This window comes from Marmota monax, unplaced genomic scaffold, assembly GCF_021218885.2.
Source record: "Marmota monax isolate L192 unplaced genomic scaffold, Marmota_monax_Labrador192_F-V1.1 WCK01_AAM20220418_F8-fsc01634, whole genome shotgun sequence".
In the NCBI taxonomy this organism is placed as follows: Eukaryota; Metazoa; Chordata; class Mammalia; order Rodentia; family Sciuridae; genus Marmota; species Marmota monax.
The window spans coordinates 946-25,795 of record NW_026692032.1 but is presented as its reverse complement, the minus strand read 5'-3'; the positions used below and the strand labels follow the sequence as shown (position 1 = coordinate 25,795).

General features: G+C 34.9%; 1 protein-coding gene across 3 annotated transcripts in view; it reads left to right on the top strand.

Annotated features, from left to right (window-relative positions):
* Positions 1–24,201, top strand: part of LOC124099152 (leucine-rich repeats and immunoglobulin-like domains protein 1) — a 49,220-nt gene extending 25,019 nt beyond the window's left edge. For all 3 annotated transcript variants that reach the window (XM_046454182.2, XM_058582807.1, XM_058582802.1), the window contains 2 exons: positions 16,893–17,059; positions 21,907–24,201. In XM_046454182.2, coding sequence (XP_046310138.2) covers positions 16,893–17,059; positions 21,907–21,947 — 208 coding nt within the window. In that variant the 3' untranslated portion in view covers positions 21,948–24,201. The remainder of the gene's footprint in view (positions 1–16,892; positions 17,060–21,906) is intronic.
* Positions 24,202–24,850: the final 649 nt, after the last annotated feature.

Below are 24,850 nucleotides of genomic sequence, written 5' to 3'. Positions count from 1 at the left end.
GGATCAAATGGGAAGTAAATCTCAGTAACAGGGTATATGCAAGAATCTGACTTAATAATCATCCTACAATCCCCTATAGAAGGAGGAACAAGGAATTGCTTAGAAGTGATGGAATGCAGACAGGATGCAGCTCTGGCTTCATCAAAAAGAGGTGGCCATACTTCAGGCAAGGACTTGTGAGCCTGGGGTGGACAGATTGAGTATGAGGTGGAGTTCGGTGGAATAAAATGGGAAGAAATAGCTAGGGGCTCAAAAGAACAAAGATTTGGAAACCCAAGGCCTTGTTTGAGAATAATAGAAATGGAAAAGGAACTGCACAGGCTCAGGCTAATGAAAAGGTGATGAAAGCCAGGGATAAAGGTCTTGATGGTAGTTGATTTTCAAACTCTTTCTAGAGCTTGAATGTTAAAATGTTTCCCTATTGATGCAGACAGGAGTACTCAGCTCTATAAGCCAGACAATAATCTCTGCCCCGTGCCTGACTTTCTGCCTTAAAATATGAGGCCTCTTAGGAGGGAAGTAGGCATAGCCAGGTAAGAGTCATGGTGACACATTTAGAGTTCTTCTGTTTTCATACAAACAGATTTGCACACAAAGGAGTGCCATCTTATATAGGGACTGCCAGGTAGAATCATCTTGGGCATTAACTGGATAAGTTGACATTAATAGGTGTTAGTCAGCTTTCCAAAGCTTTGACCAAGTAACTGAGATAATATTCATTAATAAGGAAAGGTTCATTTGGCTCACAGTTTCAGATGGTTGCATGGCCCCATGGCCTTTGGGCCTGAGGTGAGGCAGTCCATCATGGTGGGAATATGCAGCACTCCTGCACGTTTGCCAGAGAACCAAGAGAGACAAGAAAGGTCTGGGATCTCAATATCCCCTCCAAGGGCATTGCTCCAATGACCTAACTTCCCTCCAATAGGCCCCACCTCCTAAAGGGTCCACCATCTCCCTGAAACACTAAAGGCTGATAACCAATTCTTTAAGACATAGGATTTTGGTGGACATTTATCCAAGTGATAGCCATGGGTTTACTTGTGTTAGGATTCAGGGTTGATCCCATTCTTAGCATGGATCTGAGGTGAATTCCAAATTGACCAGAAGTGGTAAATGGAGAGTTGGAAGAATGTAGAAAGAAAAGATAAATTGTCTTGCAGTTTGTCCTGTACACAGACAACTCAAATTCTATATAACCATGAGAAGCCACAATACTGAAATCAGATCCCTATCACTTTTGCCAAGAATTTATGAAATTTTTCAAAATCTTGCTCCCTTGAACTGCATGACCAGAAAAAAAATTGAGGCAGCATGTCAAAGAGTGGCACAGATCAATATAATTGTGGCTATGAACACATTGACAATCTAAGTCATTTAGGTGCAAGTCCTTAAAATATAATTGCAAAACAGTGTATGAATTTTAGAGACAGTCTATTTTACATACTGAAGAAGAACAAGTTTATTCTCTCCCCAGAGAGAGAAGTTTGAAGCAGAAACAATTTACCTCTTTCCCCTATCTGCTTTGGACAAAAATCTGCAGAGACTGATGATGAATGCTGAGGATGGGAGCCTTGTTCTAACCAGATGAGGACACATGCATCTTAAATGTTTCCCACAGGCACAGTGGCAGGCCCTAAAGATAGGTATCCTGGATGTATCCTCAGTGTCCAGAGTATCTTTCAGAGCATGGAATCTTTCAGAGTACAACAAACCAAACAAACACCATCACCATGTTCAAGAAAAGAAAAGAAGGGTAACTTGGAAAATGCTTAGATCACAAGTGACCTTTTAAACCCAATAAAAGATGAATGTGCTATATAAAGACTCAGTAATAACAATGCAAACAGCAACCAAATGTTATCTTCTGGAGGACAATGGCATCATGACATTAATAATATACTAACAGGCTGGGAACATAGGTCAGCTTTTCTTTGTGTGGAGTGATTTTCTCTTGGCTTTTAATGATGTGAGATAAGCTCATAATTTTGTTTCTCAATGGTAGATTTTGCTCCCAAATTAGTTATGTAACTTGATGCTCTATTCAGGTACCAGTATTTTTCAACTAACACTTTACGCAAAAGGAAAGTGAAATGAACTATACACTTCCAAGTTCGTTATATTTTCCCATTTGGGGATATACTTCTATTTCTCAGAACATATCTCAATTGTTAAACAGCACATGCCTAATCACATTAATGAAGGTATGTATTTTAATATATATTTATAATTGTGGATTTCACTTCATTTACAGTAGCTATGTATTAGTACTGAATTTATTTCCAAATGGTTTCTAATCAGTCAAATGACTCCCTTAAAAATTCCAACTCATAACACAAATATTGTAACATTCTAAATTTCCTAGACTCAGAGTATTTAGATAAAGAATCATCTTTGACCAAGTCTGTTGGAGGCCATATATATAATATATAATTATATATAAATATATATTTGTTCTAATCATTAAGGCAGAGAGGACACTCTTTCAGGAACCCCTTGGGTGGAATACCCCCACCCCCACCCCCACCACAAGAATGCCTGGATCATGCTGTCCTAACTCACAGCCTTAGGATCAAAGAGCCTCCTAGAGATGGGCGTCGCCTTCCAAAGGCCAAATAACCTGTTTATTGTGGCATCCCTGCCACCCTGAGAAGCAAGCACCAAGAAAAGACTCCTCCCACATGGAAACCTTATACATACTGATCCCCTCTGATCTGTACCACTATAAATAAAGCAGGCACAGGCTTCTTCTTTGTTAGAAGCTAGACCCTTCTAGTAGGCTCAACTGGCCATGCCCCTACTTTAAATATATTCCTGTCTGTTTTTCTTTAATTTCTTGATATATTAGTTTCATATCTTATTTCACAGCCATCACATCACTACTAGGGGTACCCACCCTCTCGCCCACACAGGACATGAGCGAAACAAGTCTACACAAATTTCAAATAGAAGGAAGCCTAATAGAGGCTTCCTTCAACCATCTGGGTTTAAGATATCAAAAGAAAATTGTAGAGAGCTGGGATTGTGGCTCAGGGGTAGAGCGCTCACCTAGCATGATTAAGGCCCTGGGTTTGATCCTCAGCACAACATAAAATAAATAAATAAAATAAAGGTAGTGTGTCCAACTACAACTAAAAAACTTGAAGAAGAAGAAGAAGAAGAAGAAGAAGAAGAAGAAGAAGAAGAAGAAGAAGGAAGGAAGGAAGGAAGGAAGGAAGGAAGGAAGGAAGGAAGGAAGGAAGGAAAACTGTAGAAGTTGTAAAGGAAGAACACCATTGCTGGCTCATACAAAATTTTCCTACAGTCCCATATTAATCTTTGTGGAGTTCCACTAAGGAATATTAAGGGCCAAATTGAAAAAAGCAGAATCTGCAACCAAACCCAAAGGGTGGGATATAAGCTAAAGGAGATGTAAAGTCTAGAAAGGATTAGCTACTGAGCACCAGGAATGTGATAATGAGCAAAGTTCATTTGAATCCAGCAAGTTCATGTGCTACAAGCAGAGTGGAAGGCAACTTGGCTTTTCATTTTCCTTTAATGTAGACTCTTACTGTATTGCATGGTATGTTGGCATGATATGTTGGCCTATTTTAAAAATTAGACACCAAAGAATTTGAGTATTATTCTGTTAAAATTGGAGTGCACACAGAAAAGGGTGTTTGAGCAGGAGAAATAAGATGAAAATTTCAGGACTCTTTATCTGGCAATAAGGCATAGGCTCAGCTTCAGGGCAACTTTGAACAGTTAAAGGCAATATTCAAGAGAGAAGCAGTGAAAGCCTGACTTGAATAAATTGAATAAATAAGTATTGAAATGGAAAAATAAATTGATCTTGGAAGAAGAATTGGAATAAATTAGCAGCTTGTTAGAAATAAGCGATTTCTGATTAGTTAATTAACTATTTGGTAATTCTTAAAGACACATTCAATAATTATGAAATATATGTCAAACACTTTTTAACCTAACTGCTGAATTTCCTACCTGGGGCCCAAAGTCAATTTAATGATATTGAACTCACCAGGAGGTGAGTACGCCTCATGCACAAGCATCAATCAAACACTAAATATGTAGAGATTTACAGAGAATAATAATCAACAAAATGTGCATTATTAACTCAGCCAAGTATGTATATAGTGTTTCTTCTTTCCTCTGCTGCTATGTATTTGGTTTGTGATTCTTTGTGACATCTATTGGAATGCCTGGACAAGACCAAGCTTTCCCTTCAGATTGTCCAACATTCTTGATACCTGACTCTGGTATACAGGTTCTGGTCTTCAGAGCTGTGCAGTTTCTCATTGATCTCAGCAGTAGCTGCTCAAACTTAACACATCACACCTTTGCTGATTTCTGATGTGAGCAAATGGATCTTAATTCCTTTTTCTCACCATTGCTGTCTTCCCCCTACCCTATCACTCTCCATGACTTTCTAAAGCATAGACTCACTTCCATTACCATATTTTTTAGAAAGAAAGAGAGAGAGAGAGAGAGAGAGAATTTTTTATATTTATTTTTTACTTTTCGGAAGACACAGCATCTTTGTATGTGGTGCTGAGGATTGAACCCGGGCTGCACGCATGCCAGGCGAGCGCGCTACTGCTTGAGCCACATCCCCAGCCCACCATTACCATTTTTTGAGACCTTTGCTCCCATTTAAAATCCCAAAGAGTTTTCTGCCCCATCACCTCCATTCCCAATTCTTCCTCATGTATATATTCTTGTCCTACACTCAGACAGGACAATGTTGCCCTTATCTACAAAAATTTACCAAACATCATTTGGTTTGGGACTTGGAATGCTCATTTAAATCAATTAAAAACATTTCCTGTTTCCTAGTGAAGTGAAATTTAAATTCCAGGTTACTTGGGGGGGGGGAATTTAAGGAGCTGGCTCTCCCCCAGCACTGGGATCATGGCAGGAGATCTCAGGTAGCTCCCTGCAGTTGTTTTGGCTCTTCTGTTGGATGGCCATGTCATTGATAGATGGTGCCTTGAAGGTTGTGTATGCATTGTGTTGTTGTAAATGTCCTGGGCACTAAACCATGAGTGGGCTTCACTTTTATTCTATTCATTTCGGAATGGACAAGACATTATTTTCTGTTTCTCAAAACAATACTGCCGACCTCTGAAACTAATTGGAAAGTGAGATTTGGGCCTTTTAGATCTGCACTGTGAGGAAATATAACCACAGGGTTCCTAAGAGGCCACATTACAAATTCATCCATTCACAAAAGGCATCACCCGATTCTTCCTAGCTTTATTTGACTTTTTGAACTGTAGAATATTTTGTTTCCTGGCTGAATGGAAAAATGAGACCAAAAGAAATGCACAAATAAAGACTTCTTAGTAGAAATCACTTTGTATTGAACTATGATTCCTCATGGTCCTGAGCAAACAGCCACCTGTCTCAGAGAAGAGACTGAATTCTTCTCTAATGGAACTTAGCTGGAGCAGCCTAAAGCTATGACTTGAACAACAGTCTGTTTGTCTCCCTTATTCCTTCCTAAGGGTGGTCTGGGATGAACTGTGCTTTCAAGCGATGTTAGTTTCTAGCATGACAAAGCCCAGGTCCCTTCATTTAAAATGCTTTCTGAACACTATTTTACATAAGACCTTCTGAATTATTTGAAAAATGTTGGCCATAGCAGAACTAGGCATGGTTTAATTTTACCTTCAGATGCTTCAGAGCAGAGTGGAGAAACCTTCAGATTCAGCTCCATTGTTTATAGCAGGGATGCTTCCTCTTGTTTATTTTGGGAAGTGTGGGCCAGGCTATTTCAGAGGTTCTCCTGAAATCCTTCTTCCTTTATATTTCTATATTGAATGTTCTGTTTCTGCACCTATATTTTTGGTGAAAATTGTCAGAATCAAAATGCAGCCACTTGCTGGTTGCAGTGGTGCACACCTGCAATCCCAGAATTTTGGGAGGCTAAGGCAGGAGGATCACAAGTGCAAGGCCAGCCTGAGCAACTTTACAAGGCCCTAAACAACTTAGTGAGACTCTGTATCAAAGTTAGAAAAAAAGATAAGGGGGATGGGGATGTGGTTCAGTGGTTAATTACTTCTGGGTTCAATCCCTGGTACAAAAAATAAAAAATAAAAAAGCCTCCCATGATAATTTCCTTACCATTTCACAGCTTTCACCAACCATGATATTGCAAAGCCAAAGGCATTAATTTAGTCTTTTATTTAAAAACACCATATCTCACTTAACTACCAGCTAAAAATTCACTCCAAGATTCTGTGACTTTTATTGCCTTGCTTTTCAGCTATTTCTCATTAAATTTCTGTTGCCAGAGGAGTTAAATATCCTGGATACCAAACCATTTATCCTTCTCTCTGCACTCTACTTTCCACCAGCAGTGGAGTCTATCATTTTATTTAATTTCCCAGCAAGCAAATGCAGAGTTATTTCTGATTCTCTGCAGTTCACAAATTTTTGATCATACCCAACTTTAAATCCTCTTTCTTTCTTCCTTCTTTTTTCTTTGTTTTATGGATCCTAACTTTATTAATTCTGTTGTTCTGACTGTTATTTTCTTTGTATGAGTCCTTAGGCTACTATGAGCCAATAGCAGGACAAATCTTCAAACAAAATCCTTCCCCATTATGTAAATAAAATGAATATCATTGAATTCATTATCTCATCTTTTTGATACATCACCTATAAAATAAAACTTTGTAGGTCGCTAAACCACACCATCAATTTCCTGTTCTGATCCTCTGCCCATACTGATTACCAAACATCTCTTCTTACCCAACTCAACCCATGCAGCAATTCTGCTCTTCCAGATACATGCATAGAAATGGTTTGAATAGAGTTCATGTCCATAAATAATTATATTTAGCATATACACAGAATTTTATGATTCCACCCTTACTTATGAATTAATTTGCTATAGTAGATTTAATAATTCCCATTACCAACATTTTATAGTTGGATAAAATAAAATACAGAGAATTACATTTCAAATTGCCCAAACTAGATTCTGCCTCTGTAAATACATTCATTTTTTTTTAAGTTCTGAAACATGCATTTTCCCTTGTCTGCTTTGAAAAGCAAATGCAGGCTTAACTTTTACCAATATACTCAATTTTAATTCCTTTACTTCAAATGACATTCAATTTTGGCAGATAAATATGACTTTCCAGTTATTTCAAAACATTAATTTAATTGCATGATTTCACAGCTGAAATCTATTGGAGTTCTTTGTTTTTCTAACTCAGGGAACATAAGTGCAGAGAGAGTTAAAATTACTTGTTAAGTTACACACTCTTAATAAAGTACATCTACTATGTTTTATAGGCTGAAACAATATTTAGGTATACAATTACCTTTTATTAGTTATTCTCACTTGGAGAAATTCTTATCAAATATTATCTACATCCTTCTTTATATGCTGCTTTTGAAATTATATTTGAGAAATTCTTATCAAATATTATCTACATCATTCTTTATATGCTGCTTTTGAAATTATATTTGTTATCTATACATTGTTTTACATATATGATATTATTATTTTTTGTTGTATCATGTATTGGATTTATATATTTGTGAATTGTAAAGACTCATAACACAAGATCTAAATTTTCAAAATTGTTCAAGATTCTTCTAATACTAAAACTTATCAGTAGACATAATTTAAACAAAGCATGTGTTTCTTAGATCAAAATATTTTCAAAGTCACCAGATTATATTTATCATAAAATGTTGAAAAGACATGGAAATACCAAATCAAAAGTTTAAGATCACCATCAATTCTTCCCTTCAAATAAAACCTTTATACAACTTTGGTTTTACTCAATGTTTTGCCTAGTAAAGAGCAGTTTTTTGCACATACTAAGAATCAATGGACATTAGAAAATGAATGAATGATGGATGTCAATCCATATGAATTCTAAACAAAAATTAGATCAATGTATATGTGTTTCTTTTTAACTTGTCATTTTTTCACTTAAATATCCCTAGCAATTACATGTATTCAGTATCTTCATGCAATACAATTTTTATAGCTGAATCATGTTCAAGTCATTCAATTGAATGAGTTACCTCATTTTAAATCTATGAAAAGAGATTAATATTTTTTGAATTAGTATGACATACCTCTCCCTGACATTGCCCTGCTTCAAGCCTCCACTGGATCTTTAAAAGTCCAGGATGCTCCACAATTGGAGATGATGTGCCCATCTGGCCCTATTGCCTCTTGACTTTGTCTGTTGACCCCAACGCAATTTCTTCCAGAGAAATTATGTACCATTTCCCAGGAGTGATACCATGCTCTCAATTTCTGGGCCCTAAAGCACCCTCCTCCTTTCACCAGGAATGCTAGTCCTACTCCTCGTCTGTAGCCTTCCAAATCCAAATCCAAGATTTTATTACTAAATCCTGTATCACAGTGATCCTCAGGAATCAGCATAAACCACACAGAACAAGAAGTTGAGTAGAGATGAGAAGAACTGAAGTTTTATGTCAATTCAGAAGAAAGAAAAGAACATTTTGGCTTGAGTGAGCAGCCAACCCTCTAGACAGGGTTATTTTCCTGTTGTCAGTGAACAAGAAAAAGCCATCAAAAGCAGCACCTTCTTTTCTTCTCTTCAGGAAACAGTGGCATTCAATTCTTCTCTTCTGGGGCCCTGAGTGATTGTAGAATGGATTGGTAGATAAGAAAACGATACTGATCCACTAGCTGCTGAAATGCTGTAGCCCCCAGTTCCAAGAAGTAAAAATGACCAATGGGAAAGTGAAGACAGTGGCTCTAGCCCTGCAGGAAGGTAAACAGAGATGCCTTCCAGGATTCTATGACTGGTCACTAAAAGATGAATGGAAAATAAACCCAAGTGCAGGATTTTGATGAGATACCTCATAGTAAGTGTATATAGAAAAACTGGTAAGCTTTGTGTGGGATAAAACAGTTAGCTAGATTTAACTTTCTCACGATGTGTGTGTGTGTGTGTGTGTGTGTACTTCAAAACATCACACCACACATAATAAATACATAGTTTTACATGTCAACTTAGAGTGTCATTAGGCTTGCTCTTGGTTTGGGTGTTTTTCTTCACATCTAGTTGGTTAATGTGATACCGGGCAAGAGTAATGTGAAAGAAAAGAAAATACTGTATTCAAAATACTTGCTTCTTTAACATTCAGGGAATGAGAAAGAAAGAGGGAAAGAAAGGAAGGAAAAGAAAAAGAAGAGTCCTATTTCTGCAATTCAACTCCCACACTGCTAGGCACATAATAAGCATTTAATATGTGAACATTCACTAAATTGATTATAAAACATAGTATTTAGCTTTTTTTAAGCTTTTCTTCATAAAAACCTAAGTACAACAGCTAAGCATGAAACTTTATGATCTCTTCAACTGCCTGGGCTTTAATATGAAGGGAGCCACTTAATTTCTACTTGGAGTTAAGAAAAGAGATAGATTCTTTCTAAAATGTCATGAAGGTGCACCCTACAAGCTCAGGATCTAGTTCTGGAGAGACATCATCCAGTTTTCTACCACACAGAGACACTGGGCCAGATCAAACGAATTTTACCAATCTGTACTCAGGGACAGAGTGTAAAGCAGAGTGGAGCAAGGTTGGGGATATGGGGGAGACTGGGGACAGGAGGTGGGATGGTTGGGGGGCTGGGAGGGGTTTCATCAGGACAGATAGGCCCATGGGGGCTGAGGTAGGGGAGGTTGTCCACTAAATGTAAACTTTTATGTTTCCATTTAACTCCAGTTTAGAAGTTACCCTTCTAAACCAAAGCAAAATGATTCTTTGAATATATAACACCAAACGGAAATATTGACTTCTGCTTTTTTTCATAAGGTCTCCCAAAATGTTCCCTTTCTTGTTATGTTGGACATTATGACCCAAGAGAAGCCATGCAAATCTTCAGGATGCCACCTGGTGTTCTTTGAACACATGATCTATTAAATTACCACTTAGAGACTGCTCTGTGTGTTCTATCTTGATTCACTTTATCTTTTTTTATAATTAATTTTTAATTTATATAAGACAGCGGAATGCATTACAATTCTTATTACACATATAGAGCACAGTTTTCATTTCTCTGATTGTATACAAAGCGTATTCACAGAAATTGGTGTCTTCATACATGTACTTTGCATAATAACATCCATCACATTCCATCATTGTTTCTAACCTCCTACTGCCTCCCTTCCCTTCCCACCCCTCTGCCCTATCTAGAATTCGTCTATTCCTCCCATGCTTCCTCTCCCTATCCCACTATGATTAGCCTCCTTATACCAGAGAAAACATTCAACATTTGGTTTCTTGGGATTGGCTAACTTCACTTAGCATAAACTTCTCTAACTCCATCCATTTACCTGAAAATTCCATGATTTTATTCTCTTTTATTGCTGAGTAATATTCCATTGTGCATGTATGCCACATTTTTTAATCCATTCATCTACTGAAGGGTATTTAATTTAGTTACACAGTTTAGCTATTGTGAATTGTGCTGCTGTAACATTGATGTGGCTGTGTCCCTTTAGTATGCTGTTTTTAAGTCCTTTGGGAATAGACTGAGGAGAGGGATAGCTGGGTCAAATTGTGGTTCCATTCCCAATTTTCCAAGAAATCTCCATACTACTTTCCGTATTGGCTGCACCAGTTTGCAGTCCCACCAGCAGTGTATGAGTGTATCATTTTTCCCTCATCCTCACCAACACTTATTGTTGTTTGTCTTCATAATAGCTGCCATTCTGACTGGAATGAGATGAAATCTAAGATTCGCTTTATCTTTATGAAAGCATTATTATTATCCATATTGCAGCAATGAGGAAACCAAGTCCCAGAGTGTTTGTTTCTCTGTTCCAAGGTTGGTTACCAGAATCTCTTGCTCCAAATTCTGTGCCCTTAAATAATTTACAGCCTCTCTCTGCACAAGAGTTCCAGGATTGAGACCTGGAAAAGGGAGGGCCAGATGAAGGCTCAGAGAATGCTTAGATGCTCTTAGAAACATCCCAGTCCTCTCTTCCTTTTATTTCACTCAACACTGTTCTCTGCATTCTGGCTGCCCACAACATTGTGTTCATTCTCTCTCTCTCTCTCTCTCTCTCTCTCTCTCTCTCTCTCTCTCTCTCTCTCTCTCTCAAATTATTAATTACTTAATTAAATCTTAATTAGGTATATATGATAGCAGAACACATTTTGATTCATTGTATATAATTGTGTCACAACTTTTCATTTCTCTGATTGTACACAATATAGCATTGCACCTTATATTCAGTCATACATGCACTTAGGGTTGTGATGTCCATCTCATTCCACCATCTTTCCTTCCCCCATACCCCCACCCTAACCCGCCTTCCCCTTTGCCCAAAGTTTCTCCATTTTTCCCATGCTCTCCCCCCATTATGCATCAGCATTCACTTATCAGAGAGAACATTCAGCCTTTGGTTTTTGGGGATTGGCTTACTTTGCTTACCATGATATTCTCCAACTCCATCCATTTACCTGCAAATGCCATAATTTTATTTTTTAATCTGAGTAATATTCCGATATATATATATATATATATACACACACACACCAAAGTTTCTTTATCCATTCATCTATTGAAGGGCATCTAGGTTAGTTTCATAGTTCAGCTACTGTGAATTTAGCTGCTGTAAACATTAATGTGGCCACGTTACCATAGTATGGTGTGTGCAAGTCCTTTGGGTATAAACCAAGGAGTGGGATACCTGGGTGAAATGGTGGTTCCATTCCAAGTTTTCTAAGGAATCTCCAAACTGCTTTCCAGTTTGGTTGCACCAATGTGCAGTCCCACGGGCAATGTATGAGTGTGTCTTTTCCTCCACATCCTCACCAACACTGTTGTTTGTATTCTTGATAACTGCCATTCTGACTGGCGCAAGATGGAATCTTAGAGTAGTTTTGATTTGCATTTCTCTAGTTGCTAGAGATGTTCAACTTTTTTTATATATTTATTGATCGATTATGCATCATCTTCTGAGAAGTGTCTGTTCAGCTCTTTAGCCCATTTATTGATTAGGTTGTTTGCTTTTTTGAGTTTTAATCCTGGAGATTAGTGCTCTATCAGACTTGCATGTGGCAAAAATTTGCTCCAAAAATGTAGAATCTCTCTTCACCTCGTTGACTGTTTCTTTTGCTGAGAAGAAGGTTTTTATTTTGAGGCTATTTTCTCATAATGATGCTATTTTTGCTTCTTTGATCCTCAGCCTGTGGGGCAGGAGAAGAGGCAGGATCAGTCTTTGCTTCTCTGCTGCTTACAGATTTTGCTCTATCACTTTACCTGCCACACCTCCCCCCCCAAAAAAAAAAATTCTCCCTAGAATCGTGGCTTCCAGAATCCCATGTTTTCAGCCCGATCATCATCCACATATTCTTGAACCTATGCTTGACCATCCCCTGGTCATTCCCCTTTCCCACTTAGGCACTTTCCCTAAATCCTTACCTTCCTGGTGAAATCAATATAAACATCAGTGATTCTTCCCCAAATCTGACCCCTCCTTTCCTTCACCTGCTCTTCATTATTGGTTTTGAATTCCACCTTGTCTGACCCACTCATTCCCTCTATCATATCCTGGACCCTCTCATTATCATTATCTTCCATTGCTAATGTCAATTTTAGGTATCTCACCCTCTGTCAGCCTTTGTCCTTGGTCATTCCTTCTGTCACCCAATTTTTGGGTGTGCCAAGTTTCAATCCTGATAATTTTCGATTGTGTTAAATTTCCATTGCTCCTGACCCACCACATTGTTCCTTGTTTTTCTCTTAATTCAGCTTTTGTCCATGGCCCACTATTGTAGTCAGTCTCTTGAAGATACCTTCAACTCGCTCATCCCTCTTTTCCTTTGTCTTAGTTTCCTTTTAACAATCCAATTCTTCATTCTGTGGTGAAACTAGCAAAGGCTGGAGAACCTGTGGCTCCACTGGCTGGCATCACTGAACTCATGACCTCCCAAGTGCAGGTGGACTCTGGAGCTGCCTGGTGAAGTTGCTGCCAGTGGCTGAACAATCCACATATCCACTTTCCTCAGGAATGATTTCACGTCTTCATTTCTCTCCTCAAATCCCCAACCCTTCTCCTCATCTTCTTCTCTACTGATGCTGCTGCTTCCTGTTTCATGGAGGAAATAGGTTCATAGACACTTCCTCCACAAGCACCCTCCCAGCACCACTGGTGGGCTTGGCTCACCTGTGCCCAAGTGGGTGCAGCCCACACTCCCACCCAAAGCAAGCCCCTCACTTGGTTCTAGATGCTCAGTCTCAGCCACTGTGCAAGCTGCTTATTCCCTGTGTCAGCCTCTATTCTCTCTGCTAGATCATTCCCATCAGCATAAAACTCTGAAGGGATGCCTCTCTACAAAAGGAAGCCTCCTCCCTGGCCCCAGCTGTCAATGCTCTCTTTTTCATTGTTCTTACAGCCAGACTCCTCACTGCCATTAGTTTGTGTTCACTGTCCCCCTCCACTTGGAATCTTTTCCCAGTAGAATTTTATTTCCACCACCTGTTGAAAACACCTTTATCAATGTCAACCAGAAGGCTTTTAATGTCTCCCATTGTCATTCCAAAGACTTAACTTCTGCCTTCTGAAATTCCAGTATCAAGGCTCATCAAGGCTCATCAAGGCTCAGCCCCCACCTAACAGGAGCATTTGGGAACCTATCAATTGTGTATCAAATGAAAACCTATCAATGTGTTCCTCACAGTCCTTATCTGTAATTATGAAATTCAAGCTGCTCAGAAAACTGAAATGGATTTTGTAACTCATGACAGCAAAACCAGATCTGAATACTGTAGATACTTTATTTAACCTACTCAGTGGTGATGCTGATAACATAATGACATAGAAAACTGCTGTAATTGATAGCAAAGTCAAGCCTCAGACCCTCCTTGGAGGTGTTACATAATATAGAGTTTATGCAGAAGAGCACATCAAGCCCCAAGGAATCTAGAAAAAGAGTTATGGACCTGGAGTAGAAATCTAAGATTGCATTCAGGAAGATAAATTTATCTGTAACTAGGCATGTTTTGATCATATATGAGTTTACAATAAAATGTTATTTTATGGGAATGAAAATAAACATTGGTTTTATGTTTATTTATATCAAATAACATCTTTAAGATATTATATATCTTAATTTTGCATGAAACATGTAGTTTCTAGTTATTGTATATAATTTAGGTAGATAATAATAAATAAACTTGTCAGAATCTTCATAAAACATCTGCTTCAAACAGTAATACTTGGAGAATTATTATTTATTCCTAAAGGGGAAAATATCTATAGAACTATAATTGTGTTTTTGTATAAAAACAAAGTAATTTTGTTAAGCATATGATATTATTCAGCAAAATATTTTGTTGTCATTTAAATTTACAGTATAAAATGCAAAATCATAAATGAGAACTTCAGTTGCTCTATTCAGCAGGCACATTAATCTGGCTACTTTCCATAGTGCTACAAATATTAGCCCTTTTAAATTGTCAAATTGTCTATATAATAGGCAATAATATAATCTACATTACAGATAAAGAAAGAAAGGGTAAATAACTTGCCCAATGTTATTCATGTTGAAAATAGATTTGGTTCAAAATAATATGTAGATCCATTGTCCTAATCGAAAGCTAATGGGGCCACAGTAACCCACAAATACTGTTATTTTAAAATAATTTGACTTAAAATAATTTCAGATGTAAATTACAATTTGCATGTTAGATCTATTAACTGTGAAATCAAAACTAAAATTGTGTGATTTTTTGTATTACTTCTCAGTGAATAAAACTGGTCATTGTACACTTTCAAATCATTACATTACTTCTCAGTTAAAAGACATACAGAAATGATGCAGATACCAATGCCATGACAATAAATTGGGACTAAAGAAACTTCTTCCATCAATTGACAAATGTACAATTATGTTTTAACCATACTACTATTGAGTAAAACTAATTTTTTAAAATTATTTAAAGTTACATGGGTAGTAATTAAGATATTTTAAAAATTATTTTACAAGGGGTACATTTTTATATCTCAGCAATAATCCTTTATTTGTTGGGGAACCTAATTGGAATAGAAGTCAGATATGAAACAAATATTCATGTGTGTGCTTTCATATGTTTTTCTCCTCAATTTTTTACATTGAAAAATTTCTAACCATAGAAAATTTAAGAGTAGTCATTATTAATATTCACATACATTCCACTCATATTCATTAGCATTTTGCAATCTTTGATTGCTGAGCCATTTAAAAACAAGTTGTAGATATTATCACTTATCAATTCCCTAAGTCTTTGGAATGCATTTCCTAAGAATGAGGATATATTCTTGTATAGCTATAATATAATGATTATATCAAAACATTTAACAATGATGCCATAAAGTTTTTTGTATAAATAATAATTTTATATCATTTTCAAATTTTCCCAGTAAGATCTTTTATGAGCTTTTGTTTGTATATTTATTTATTACTTTTTTAGTTAGTGTCCAATAAACATTGTGTGTAGAATTTAATTGTCAGGTCTCTTTAGTCTTCTGAAATCTAGAACAGTCTTCTGGCATTGTTTTCCTTCATGACATTGAGATTTTGAAGACTACCTACATGTTAGTTATTTTGAAAAATATTCCCATATCTGTATTTCTCAAATTATTTCTTGATTAAACATTTTTGGAATAAATTCTATAGTGTTATTATGTATTTCCTCATGGTATCATATCAGGAGGTATATAATGTCACCTTGCTCCATAATTGGTGACACTCAGTTTGATTGATTGGTTAAAGTGGTGTCTACTTTAGTTAAGAAATCAGAGTTACAACTCATTGGTAGTGCACTTTCATAGCATTCATGAGGTCCTGAGATTGATTCCAAGTACAACAAATGTTAAAGAGATTTTGCATCACTATGACCAAAAGACATGACAAGAACAACATAGAGGAGGAAAAACCTATTGTGTCTCATGGTTTCAGAGGTTCAGTCCATTGTTAGCTGACTCCAAAGTTCTTGGCCCTAGGTAAAGTAGAACATCAAGGTGGAAGTGGGTGGTGGAGAAAGAAAGCTCAGGACATGAGGGAAGGAAGGAAGTTTTTCAAACAGGAAATGATGAACAAGAGAATCTTGTAACATTGGGAAGGAAGACTAAATAGGAGAAATATGAGTATATACAAGGGATTTTATATAGTGGTTTTTGAAACAAAAATTGCAATGCTATGGGACACTCAAAATAATAGTATTTAAAAGTAAGAAAGGTAAAGGAATTGAAGCAGAAGTAAGGTGTCCACACTTCACTCAAAGTGGTAAATGTTGATACTTACACAACAGTCTCCTGACTTTGAGGACACACCTGTATATATTAATAGAAAGAACAGTCAACTAGGAAATTATGCAAAGAGGTGGACTTGAAAGCACTCTAATTATTGCAAGATGATTGGAGGAGAGGGTAGTGTTTTCAAATAAATGGTACTGGGACAACTGTATACACACACTCAAAAGAAATTAAAGCAGTTATTTTTAATTTTTGAATCTTAGTGTAGCAGGTTAAAATACTTATCCAATGGCTTATATTTTTCTTGACAATCATGTGTTTTATAAATCAGCAAATAATTACCTGGACTTTCTATTTCTTTTAAAATATCAGAAAATCGATTAATTTTCACATGGCAACAGTTGGTAGGTGCAGAACATAGGGCCACCTCTTTTAAGTGAGTGTTGGAGTTTTCAGGTTTCCCACACTCACTTGGGAATTTGTTAGTGAATTACCACAGGTTGTCTCAGAGAGATTCTATGACTCTGTTATCCTTGGGGAAAATATTAGTTGATCTCTCCATCAATTTGCATAACAGAATACATGAATAAAAAAAATTGTAAATTCTCTTTACTCACCTCAACTAATAAATGGTAAATATTTCTTCAGCTTGAAGATGGAGCCCAAGACTAAAGGATTAAAAGAGCAGCAACAGCAGCATAAGAAACTTCTGGAAGCCATGCTTTCTCAGGATTCCTTTGAGTCCATCCACAGCCCTACCCCATCTGTAACAGAAGAAGACATTGACAAGGAAGATGATGCAATGGAGTTGCTGGGTAACTTTAAAAAATAATAATTTATCTCTTTCTTTTTTTCCTCTTGTATTGTAAAGTATGCAGTGGTTAAGAGGTTTTTAACAAAGTTTTGAATAATTTGTCATAGGAAAAAGAGAACATTTAAACATATTCATTAGATTAGACTTTCATGAAGTTAAATGTAAGAACCAAATTGAAATCAGCTAAGCATGTGAAATATTTATTAGACTATATTTTGTGCTTTGTATATGCAGCACTTTGCCTTCCAATACTTAATCAAGCTTTATTGTGTGTGCAACTGTGATAAAAATTCAAGTCTGTCTGCTTTATTCTCTGATTATAATTCCCTTGTTCACACCTATTATCCTTAATATATATCTAAAGTACACATTTTAGTCCTCATCTCAAGATGTCCCTCTGTTATTTTAAGGATGCTTTAGAAAAAATAGAATAAAGTTGAAACAGGCAGTTAGTAAATTAGTGTTTTATGTGTTCCATAAATGACAGGAACATTTGCAAAGTTTTTAAAGTCTCTTCAGGTTCATTACTTTCATGAAAACTATTAATCTTGTATATATAGAATATCTTTTTATATGTCTTAGTGAAGCATATGTATGTTTTGCTCCTGTATAAATTTCTCTTATTTATTCAGTTATTGTGGCACAAGGGATTGAACCCAGGGCCTTGTGCATGCTAGGAAAATGCTGTACCACTGAAATACACCCCTAACTCCCCAACACATAGGTAGTTTTTAAATTGAGCCTCACTTTAGAAAATCATTTTTTCAAAAGAAGAAAATGAAATTTTATTTTAGAGAGTTAGCCATCTGTAACACAATGTGTTTTTAATTCAGTGATATCAGTTTGTCCATATAAATATTTAAAACAATTTCTGAATTTTTTGTGACAAGATACTACTATATTTAACTGGAAAGAGAAAAATAAGGTAATACTTTGAAAGCTTCACATAAGTTTTACATATAAAATATGGAGTCCCAGGGGGAAAAAGAAATGTTCTAAAGATATTTTTTCTAAATCACATTTCTTAATTTAAAGTGTCAATGGTAGTAAAGTACTTTCATTATAATAAATGATGCATGTCTCCATATTTAGACTTCAGAGGTCTTACATAGTCAATAATGGCAGGTTCAAAATGGTTCCTGGTATAATAACTGCATTAGTTCCACCATTAGGGAGACTGTATAGTGGCATTTTTACTACATGCAATTAATAATCTTTCTTTTTCCTTTTTTTTTTTGCATTTTTAAAACAATTAATTCTTTCTCCTCACCTATAAATCATTAGTGTGGTAGATGTGCCAGATGTAGTCACAGTATCTGCATTCAACTTCCATTCAACATTCAATAAACATTTACTGAGCACTTATGTGCTAGGCTGGGCTTGGTCCCGGGGATATAAAAATAAAATAATAATTGTCTGTTTGCAGGAACTTTGCACTCAAAGCACTCAAAATAAAAATGTAAATACATCACTCTAGTGGTGTTTTCTACCTGCAATAATTGGGCTAAGCACCCACTTGCATATAAAGGTGATATTTAATCCAGAAGTGAGGGACAGTGATCAGAGAAAGTGTCTGAGACATGCTGATGCCCCTGGTTAGTCCTGAAGGACAAGTAGGAATAAGATTATTGGGTGTCATGTTGTCATTGCTCTTGTAGGTTTGTTCACAGAGATATGGGCTCTTCTGTGACTGGTCCTCTGTTTTGGTCAGTAACAGTGAGGGGGGATGAGACCAAGGGATTCTTGAATGAGACACAGGTTTCTTCTCAGTGCTGGTATCCCCTACATTTCAGCTGCTCTGTTATGACATTTCTTGTTTTCCAACTAGAGGATTGGGTTTTGGAGAATACGTAATGATAAGCAATTCATAATTTTCCTTTGTTAATTCTTTTTTTTTTTATTTAGACATTTTAGTCTGTGTACTGAGCAAGTTTAATATTTAAGTTTGGACTTTCTCTTTGTAATCCCACACATCTCAGCAGAGGTTAGTGGTGGAAGAATAATGTTGGTTTCTAAGTTATAAAGTTTCCCTGTGATAACATGGAATTGTCTACGTCCACTGGACTATTCTACAAATAGTACCAAGTACATTTTCTTAGTTTTGAAACTGTTTGTAGAGTAACATGCAAAATACAAATGTTAAGTTCTTGAAAATTTATGTGATATCAAATTTTAGGACATAGGACTATTGTAAGATGCAAGAGAGACATTTGGTATTTCAAATATCTTTTTGAATCTATGATATGTTGTAGAATGAGTATGCTAAAACTTATGTGTTTTTAAGGGTTTAACTTGTTATGTATATCAGGATATAACTGGCTAAAATTTTATTTATCATGCATGGGAAGCACTCTGTAAACCTTATGAGGTAATGCATAAGTCAAAGGTATAATTATTACCTAATATTAATATAAACAATGATTATTCCTCAATAAAATAGGTTGATATAAAGGGAAACATTTTTTACTTGTACTAGTAGATATTAGTAAAACTGGTGATTCTTGTTTCAGCCATGAAAATATCTAGCATTGTTAATATATTATTGATTAATAGTTAATTACTCAGTTGTTTAATTGTATATATGTGGATTTCTTTTTTAACTGTTTTAGGTATATGAAAATATTATATATGGCATCTATAATTTTTAAAATAGAATAAGTGTTCTCTGTAAGATTGTTTTAAATACTGTCTACAGATGCATAGTACAAAAGTAGGTTAATATAATATTAATGCTACCTATCAGGTAATAAAATAGCCAAACTTGTAGAATTTTAATACACAACAGTTTTAAACACCTTGGAAATTGATTCTGTAATTATGAGACATTGAATAATATATCTGACATGTAACCTCAAACTATGTAGTTCTCAACCACAAATGCAAAATATTCTTAAATATTTATGTTGGCAATTAATGGCCACAATGAGTAAAATATTTTACTAAAAATTTTTCTTAAAAATTATTAAAATCTAGACAGGCATGGTGGTGCATGCGCATAATTCCAGTGATTCAGGAGGCTGAGGTAGGACAATCACAAGTTCAAAGACATCCTCAGCAACTTAGAAAGACCCTAAGCAACTTAGTGAGACCTTATCTCAAAATATAAAAAAAATAGAAAGGGCTAGGGATGTGGCTCAGTGGTTAAGTGCCTCTGGGTTCAATGCCTGGTACCAATTTTTTAAAAAAAGATGTTTTGAAATCAGTTTTTTTGAAAATATGGTGAAAAGGTGTCATGATAGAAAAAAAAAGTAATTTATAAAAATTATATTTATTCCATTCTTCTTAAAGAAAATTTTGAGGGGCTTCATTAGTTTAAAAGATTTTTCAGTTTGTAAATATGAGCCCATTTTTATTACATTGCATGAATTTATCATCTTATTCTATTTGAAACTCAAATAGCTATTATGTGTTTGATATTTTCCATGTGATTTATTCTGATTTTTATTCATTTTTTAAATCCTCAGAATTATATTTGACAGATATAACTAGCTTTCTACAGATTTTAGTATGAAATATTACTTGTAAAAATTTTTAGGCTTTCTTAAAATTGGTGCTGAGGCATATATCTAAAAGTCACATTCCAGAGATGCTTAAAAATAAAAACATTGGTCATGCTTTATGCTTTCCATCCTTAGCTTATAATTATATAAAACTAAAATTATATTCCCAACCCAAATAAAGTTATTACAAACAGATATCACTTGTTTTAAAATGAGTAATGATGAACAGTTTATAATTAAACTGATTATTTTGCTGAATGTCGTCATTGAATTTCTGTAACCTCAATATTATGCCAAATTTTGTAAAATAAAAACTTAATTTGTTAGAGGGGCTCATTACCTTGAGGCATTCTTTTGGAAAATTGTTTTACATCCTGATCAACCTTCTAGAAAAAGAATATTCACTGTTGTTTTTTTAAATCAAAGACCCCTTAAAACAAAAAGCTCCCCATCCTTGCAAATTAAGAACACACGTTTCACCTAGTGAAAAACAAATGCTTTTTCTCAATGATGTCAAAATACAAAAAGGAAGGGGACCCTAAATGTTTTCTGAAAAATTATCTATGTATGTATGTATGTATGTTTGTATGTATGTATGTATCTATCTATCTATGTATGTATGTATCTATCTATCTATGTATCTATGTGTCTGTCTATAATTTAAGGTATATAGAACACTCTGAAATACAGAGTACCATACAAATGCACTTTTGTCAATTTTTTTTTCTTTTGAGTATTGATGAATAGAACTCTCAGGATGACAAAAAAGTTGTCACTTTAAAATGAGGATTAAAAGATTCTTGACAAAAGTCTGAATATTTTGAAAAATTAAATCTGTGTATGCTTCAATATTGTCCATAAGATTGCTTAAAATACTATATGTAAAGTTATTCAATACAATAGAAAAATGATTTAATATAGAATTAGTACATAGTGGAGAATAACATACCCCAACATTTGTTGTTTTAAGATATAACAAATTTTTAAGAACCACTGAAGTTAGTGCTCTAAATCTCAGATACTGATAAAATAACGTCCCAATTACCTCAATCTGACTAGGAGGTCTCATCTTGAAATATATGATATTCTAAAAAATTCCAGTAATTATTGTGACTGTTGATGACTACAGTTAACCAGATTATTGAAAATCTACACATGTATTTTTTTTTTACTTTTCACTAAATCAATCTGCATAGTTGAAAAAATAGGACTTTATGAAGATGTATGAAAATATCTTTCACATGCTAAATAGTGTTTTATCATGGTAAGCCTGTGTTTTACAGTAACAGTCCTGTGAAATGTTCCTCACTACAGAGTTTTCACTTATGTTTCTGAATCCTAACTTCAGCTGTTTTTGGTGCCATCTCTGCCTGCACAAATGCCAAGTGAGTGCAGCTTGAAGTGTGGCCTTTGAGGAGCTGAACATGGCCCTGTGCTTGCCTTGCCATAATCCAATGATGACATTTGAGAAAATCCATTCAAACACATTCATTCAGCAAGTATAATGCACCTGCTCAGTAAATTGCACTAGTTCATACTAACATATAATACTGGTAATACTGCATCTTACGTTTTCTAATAACCATGACCTCTTTGGGGTTTGAGAAGAGGGTGAAGAGTGGGAATGTTTTTCCCATTGAGACCCAAATAAGTTGTAGTTTTCTGACAGTTCTCAATTGTTCTATTCATTCACTCACTCACTCATTCATCCATTCACAGACTTATTAATTTCTTAAATGTGTAACTCTCACCTCCAGAGTAACTATCATTATGTTTATGGGAGTCCAAATTTGAACAAACATGGAAGTTTTGACTCCAGGAAGGTGATTTTTAAGATTTGGTTTCCTTCCAAATCATCTGGGGGGTTCATTTAAGTACATTGTCCAGTGGTCCCTGCCCCCATTTTTTTTTTGATTCATTAGATTTGGATACAGCCCATCAATATACATTTTTTTCTACAGGAATGTCCTCCTCCCTTTCTGTAGATTCCATTGCAGTGGATCTGTAGAGCATTCAGGAACCCTAACCTAGTATTTATATTCAGTGAAAATTTTTGTTAGATATAATGTACTGGAAGTGAGGAGGATATTAGAAAGTCTATTTTTTTTTTAACAAAAGATCATGAAATAGAGGTTTCTGAGTTAACTAAGCTCTTCCAAAGCTGTCCTGGAAACAATGAAGTTTTGCTATCAAACTTTCACTAATGTAGTTTATATCACCTTTTTATCCCTCTTGCTGATATATTTTTACAAGATCATTTGCTTATAGTAGAGGAGTTATAAAAGTTATAAATGATTCTAGCATAAACCTGAGAAATTTTTTCTTTCTTATTCGATTTTATCATCAGATCATATTAAAACCTTACCATGTTTACTGTGCTTTTCTTACATGTGACTCAGCCGCCCTCCTCATAGCCTTTTAGATGGACTTCTGCTTGGCATTGTTTTCATTTTCCATCCTATTCATTCTTTAATTCTGTTTCTTGTCAACAGAGGATCAGAACATTTGCAAATATAACCAAGGTTTGGAGGTAGAGATTGCCCTTTAAATAAATATAATAGCTCATCATATTAAATGATTTACTTTTATGGAGTTTAATAAGAAATGTTGGGTGTTTTTTTTTTCCCTGTAAGTTTGTTTTCCAATGGTAAAATTAGATTAATGTTCATAATTAAATCAATAATTTACAAATAAAACCTAAACCCATAAACAAAATCTTGCCAATGTCCCTTCATCTCAACTGTATACCAGGTGAAAATTTCTTTATTTGCGAGATAGCTGTTTGTAATATATTTGTAGTTAGTAGAGTTGCTTATTTTAATATATATTTATCATTTTGAATAAGTTACATATTGACTCATAGCAATGATAATGTGCTTTACGTGTTTATGCTACTTTTCACTGAGTATTTTGGCAAAGCTGGGGGGCCACCGTGTGATGTGGTCTTTGTGGCCTGTGGTCAAAGCACTGGGCTAAAATTCTAAGACCCAAGTCCAGCCTTCATCCTTTCTCTGCTATTTTTAACATCTGAGCTACAAGTAATTACTTTTAGTACACTAGTAACAACTTATCACTCTCATACTCCAAAAGAAAAATGTTATACTGATAACATTCCCTGAAATGTTATTAATTTTGGAGGTTGAATAGTCCCTGAAAGTGCTATTACTTTTTTTTTTCTTTTTGTCATGGCTAACAGGAATATTGAAAAAAATGATGCTAGATTTTAAGCAAAAAAATGCTTTCTTTCAAATAAATTGATATTCCCTAACCCACCTACATTTCAGGTAGATACAAGCAGAAGAACAAAAGAGTTCCTTTAACTTCGTGCAATTGCCTACTGAGAGTAAAAATTTATGTTTCTTAGGATATAGTAAAAGGGTTGGAGAGAAAGCAAGTGAAGCTATAAATGTATTTGCCTGCCAAAATATGTAATAAGTCAGTACAAAGTACTCCATCTCATTTTTTAACATGGATATTTAAACAAAGGTAGACATTTATGTGATTTGGTTTTGGTGTGGAGCAAATTACTCTCCTGTCTTTAATTTTCTTGCTTATAAATGTATAATTTCTAGGAGAAAATAAAAATGTTTTGTGCTTATCCATGTGTCGATATGAAAAAAGTAGAAGTTGGGGAAGGAATAAGAGGAGGAGATACAAAAAAAAAAAAAACTAGAAGTTTGTACTCTATGTTTATATGCTTCTGTGTAAATAAAGTCATAAATATGTTGAAAATATTTAAGCTTTAAAATTATATTGGTATTATAATATATTGATATATGCTTTCCAATTATATTGATAAATTATATTGATATTATAATATTATATTGATATTCGCTTTCCAATTATATTGATACATAAGTACATATTTGAAGTAGCACAATTATGATGGTTCTACATTAATACATCGTATAAGCAAATCTCAACCAAATTAAAACCAGTGTTAAATATTGTTAGGGTTTTGTTTCTTTTGAAATAAACTTGCCCTTTATACATATTTAATAAAAAGGTGATGTTGTATTTCAAGATGATTTGTTTAGCTATGTTAATGTTTTTAATATAATTTAGACAAATCTGAATTTTAATGTAAGAGACATTTGAAATGGTGCAAAGTCTTAATTTTATTATATTTTTTTCTTGGTTGAAAATGTGCAAAGGAAGTGTAATTAATTCAGCAATTATTTGCAAATTAACATCAAATTCAATAGTTATTAAAGATATTATATGGATCTTACTGAATTGTTTAAAGTGATTGTATAAATTATAGGCATTTGTTTAGATTTTTATATATGACA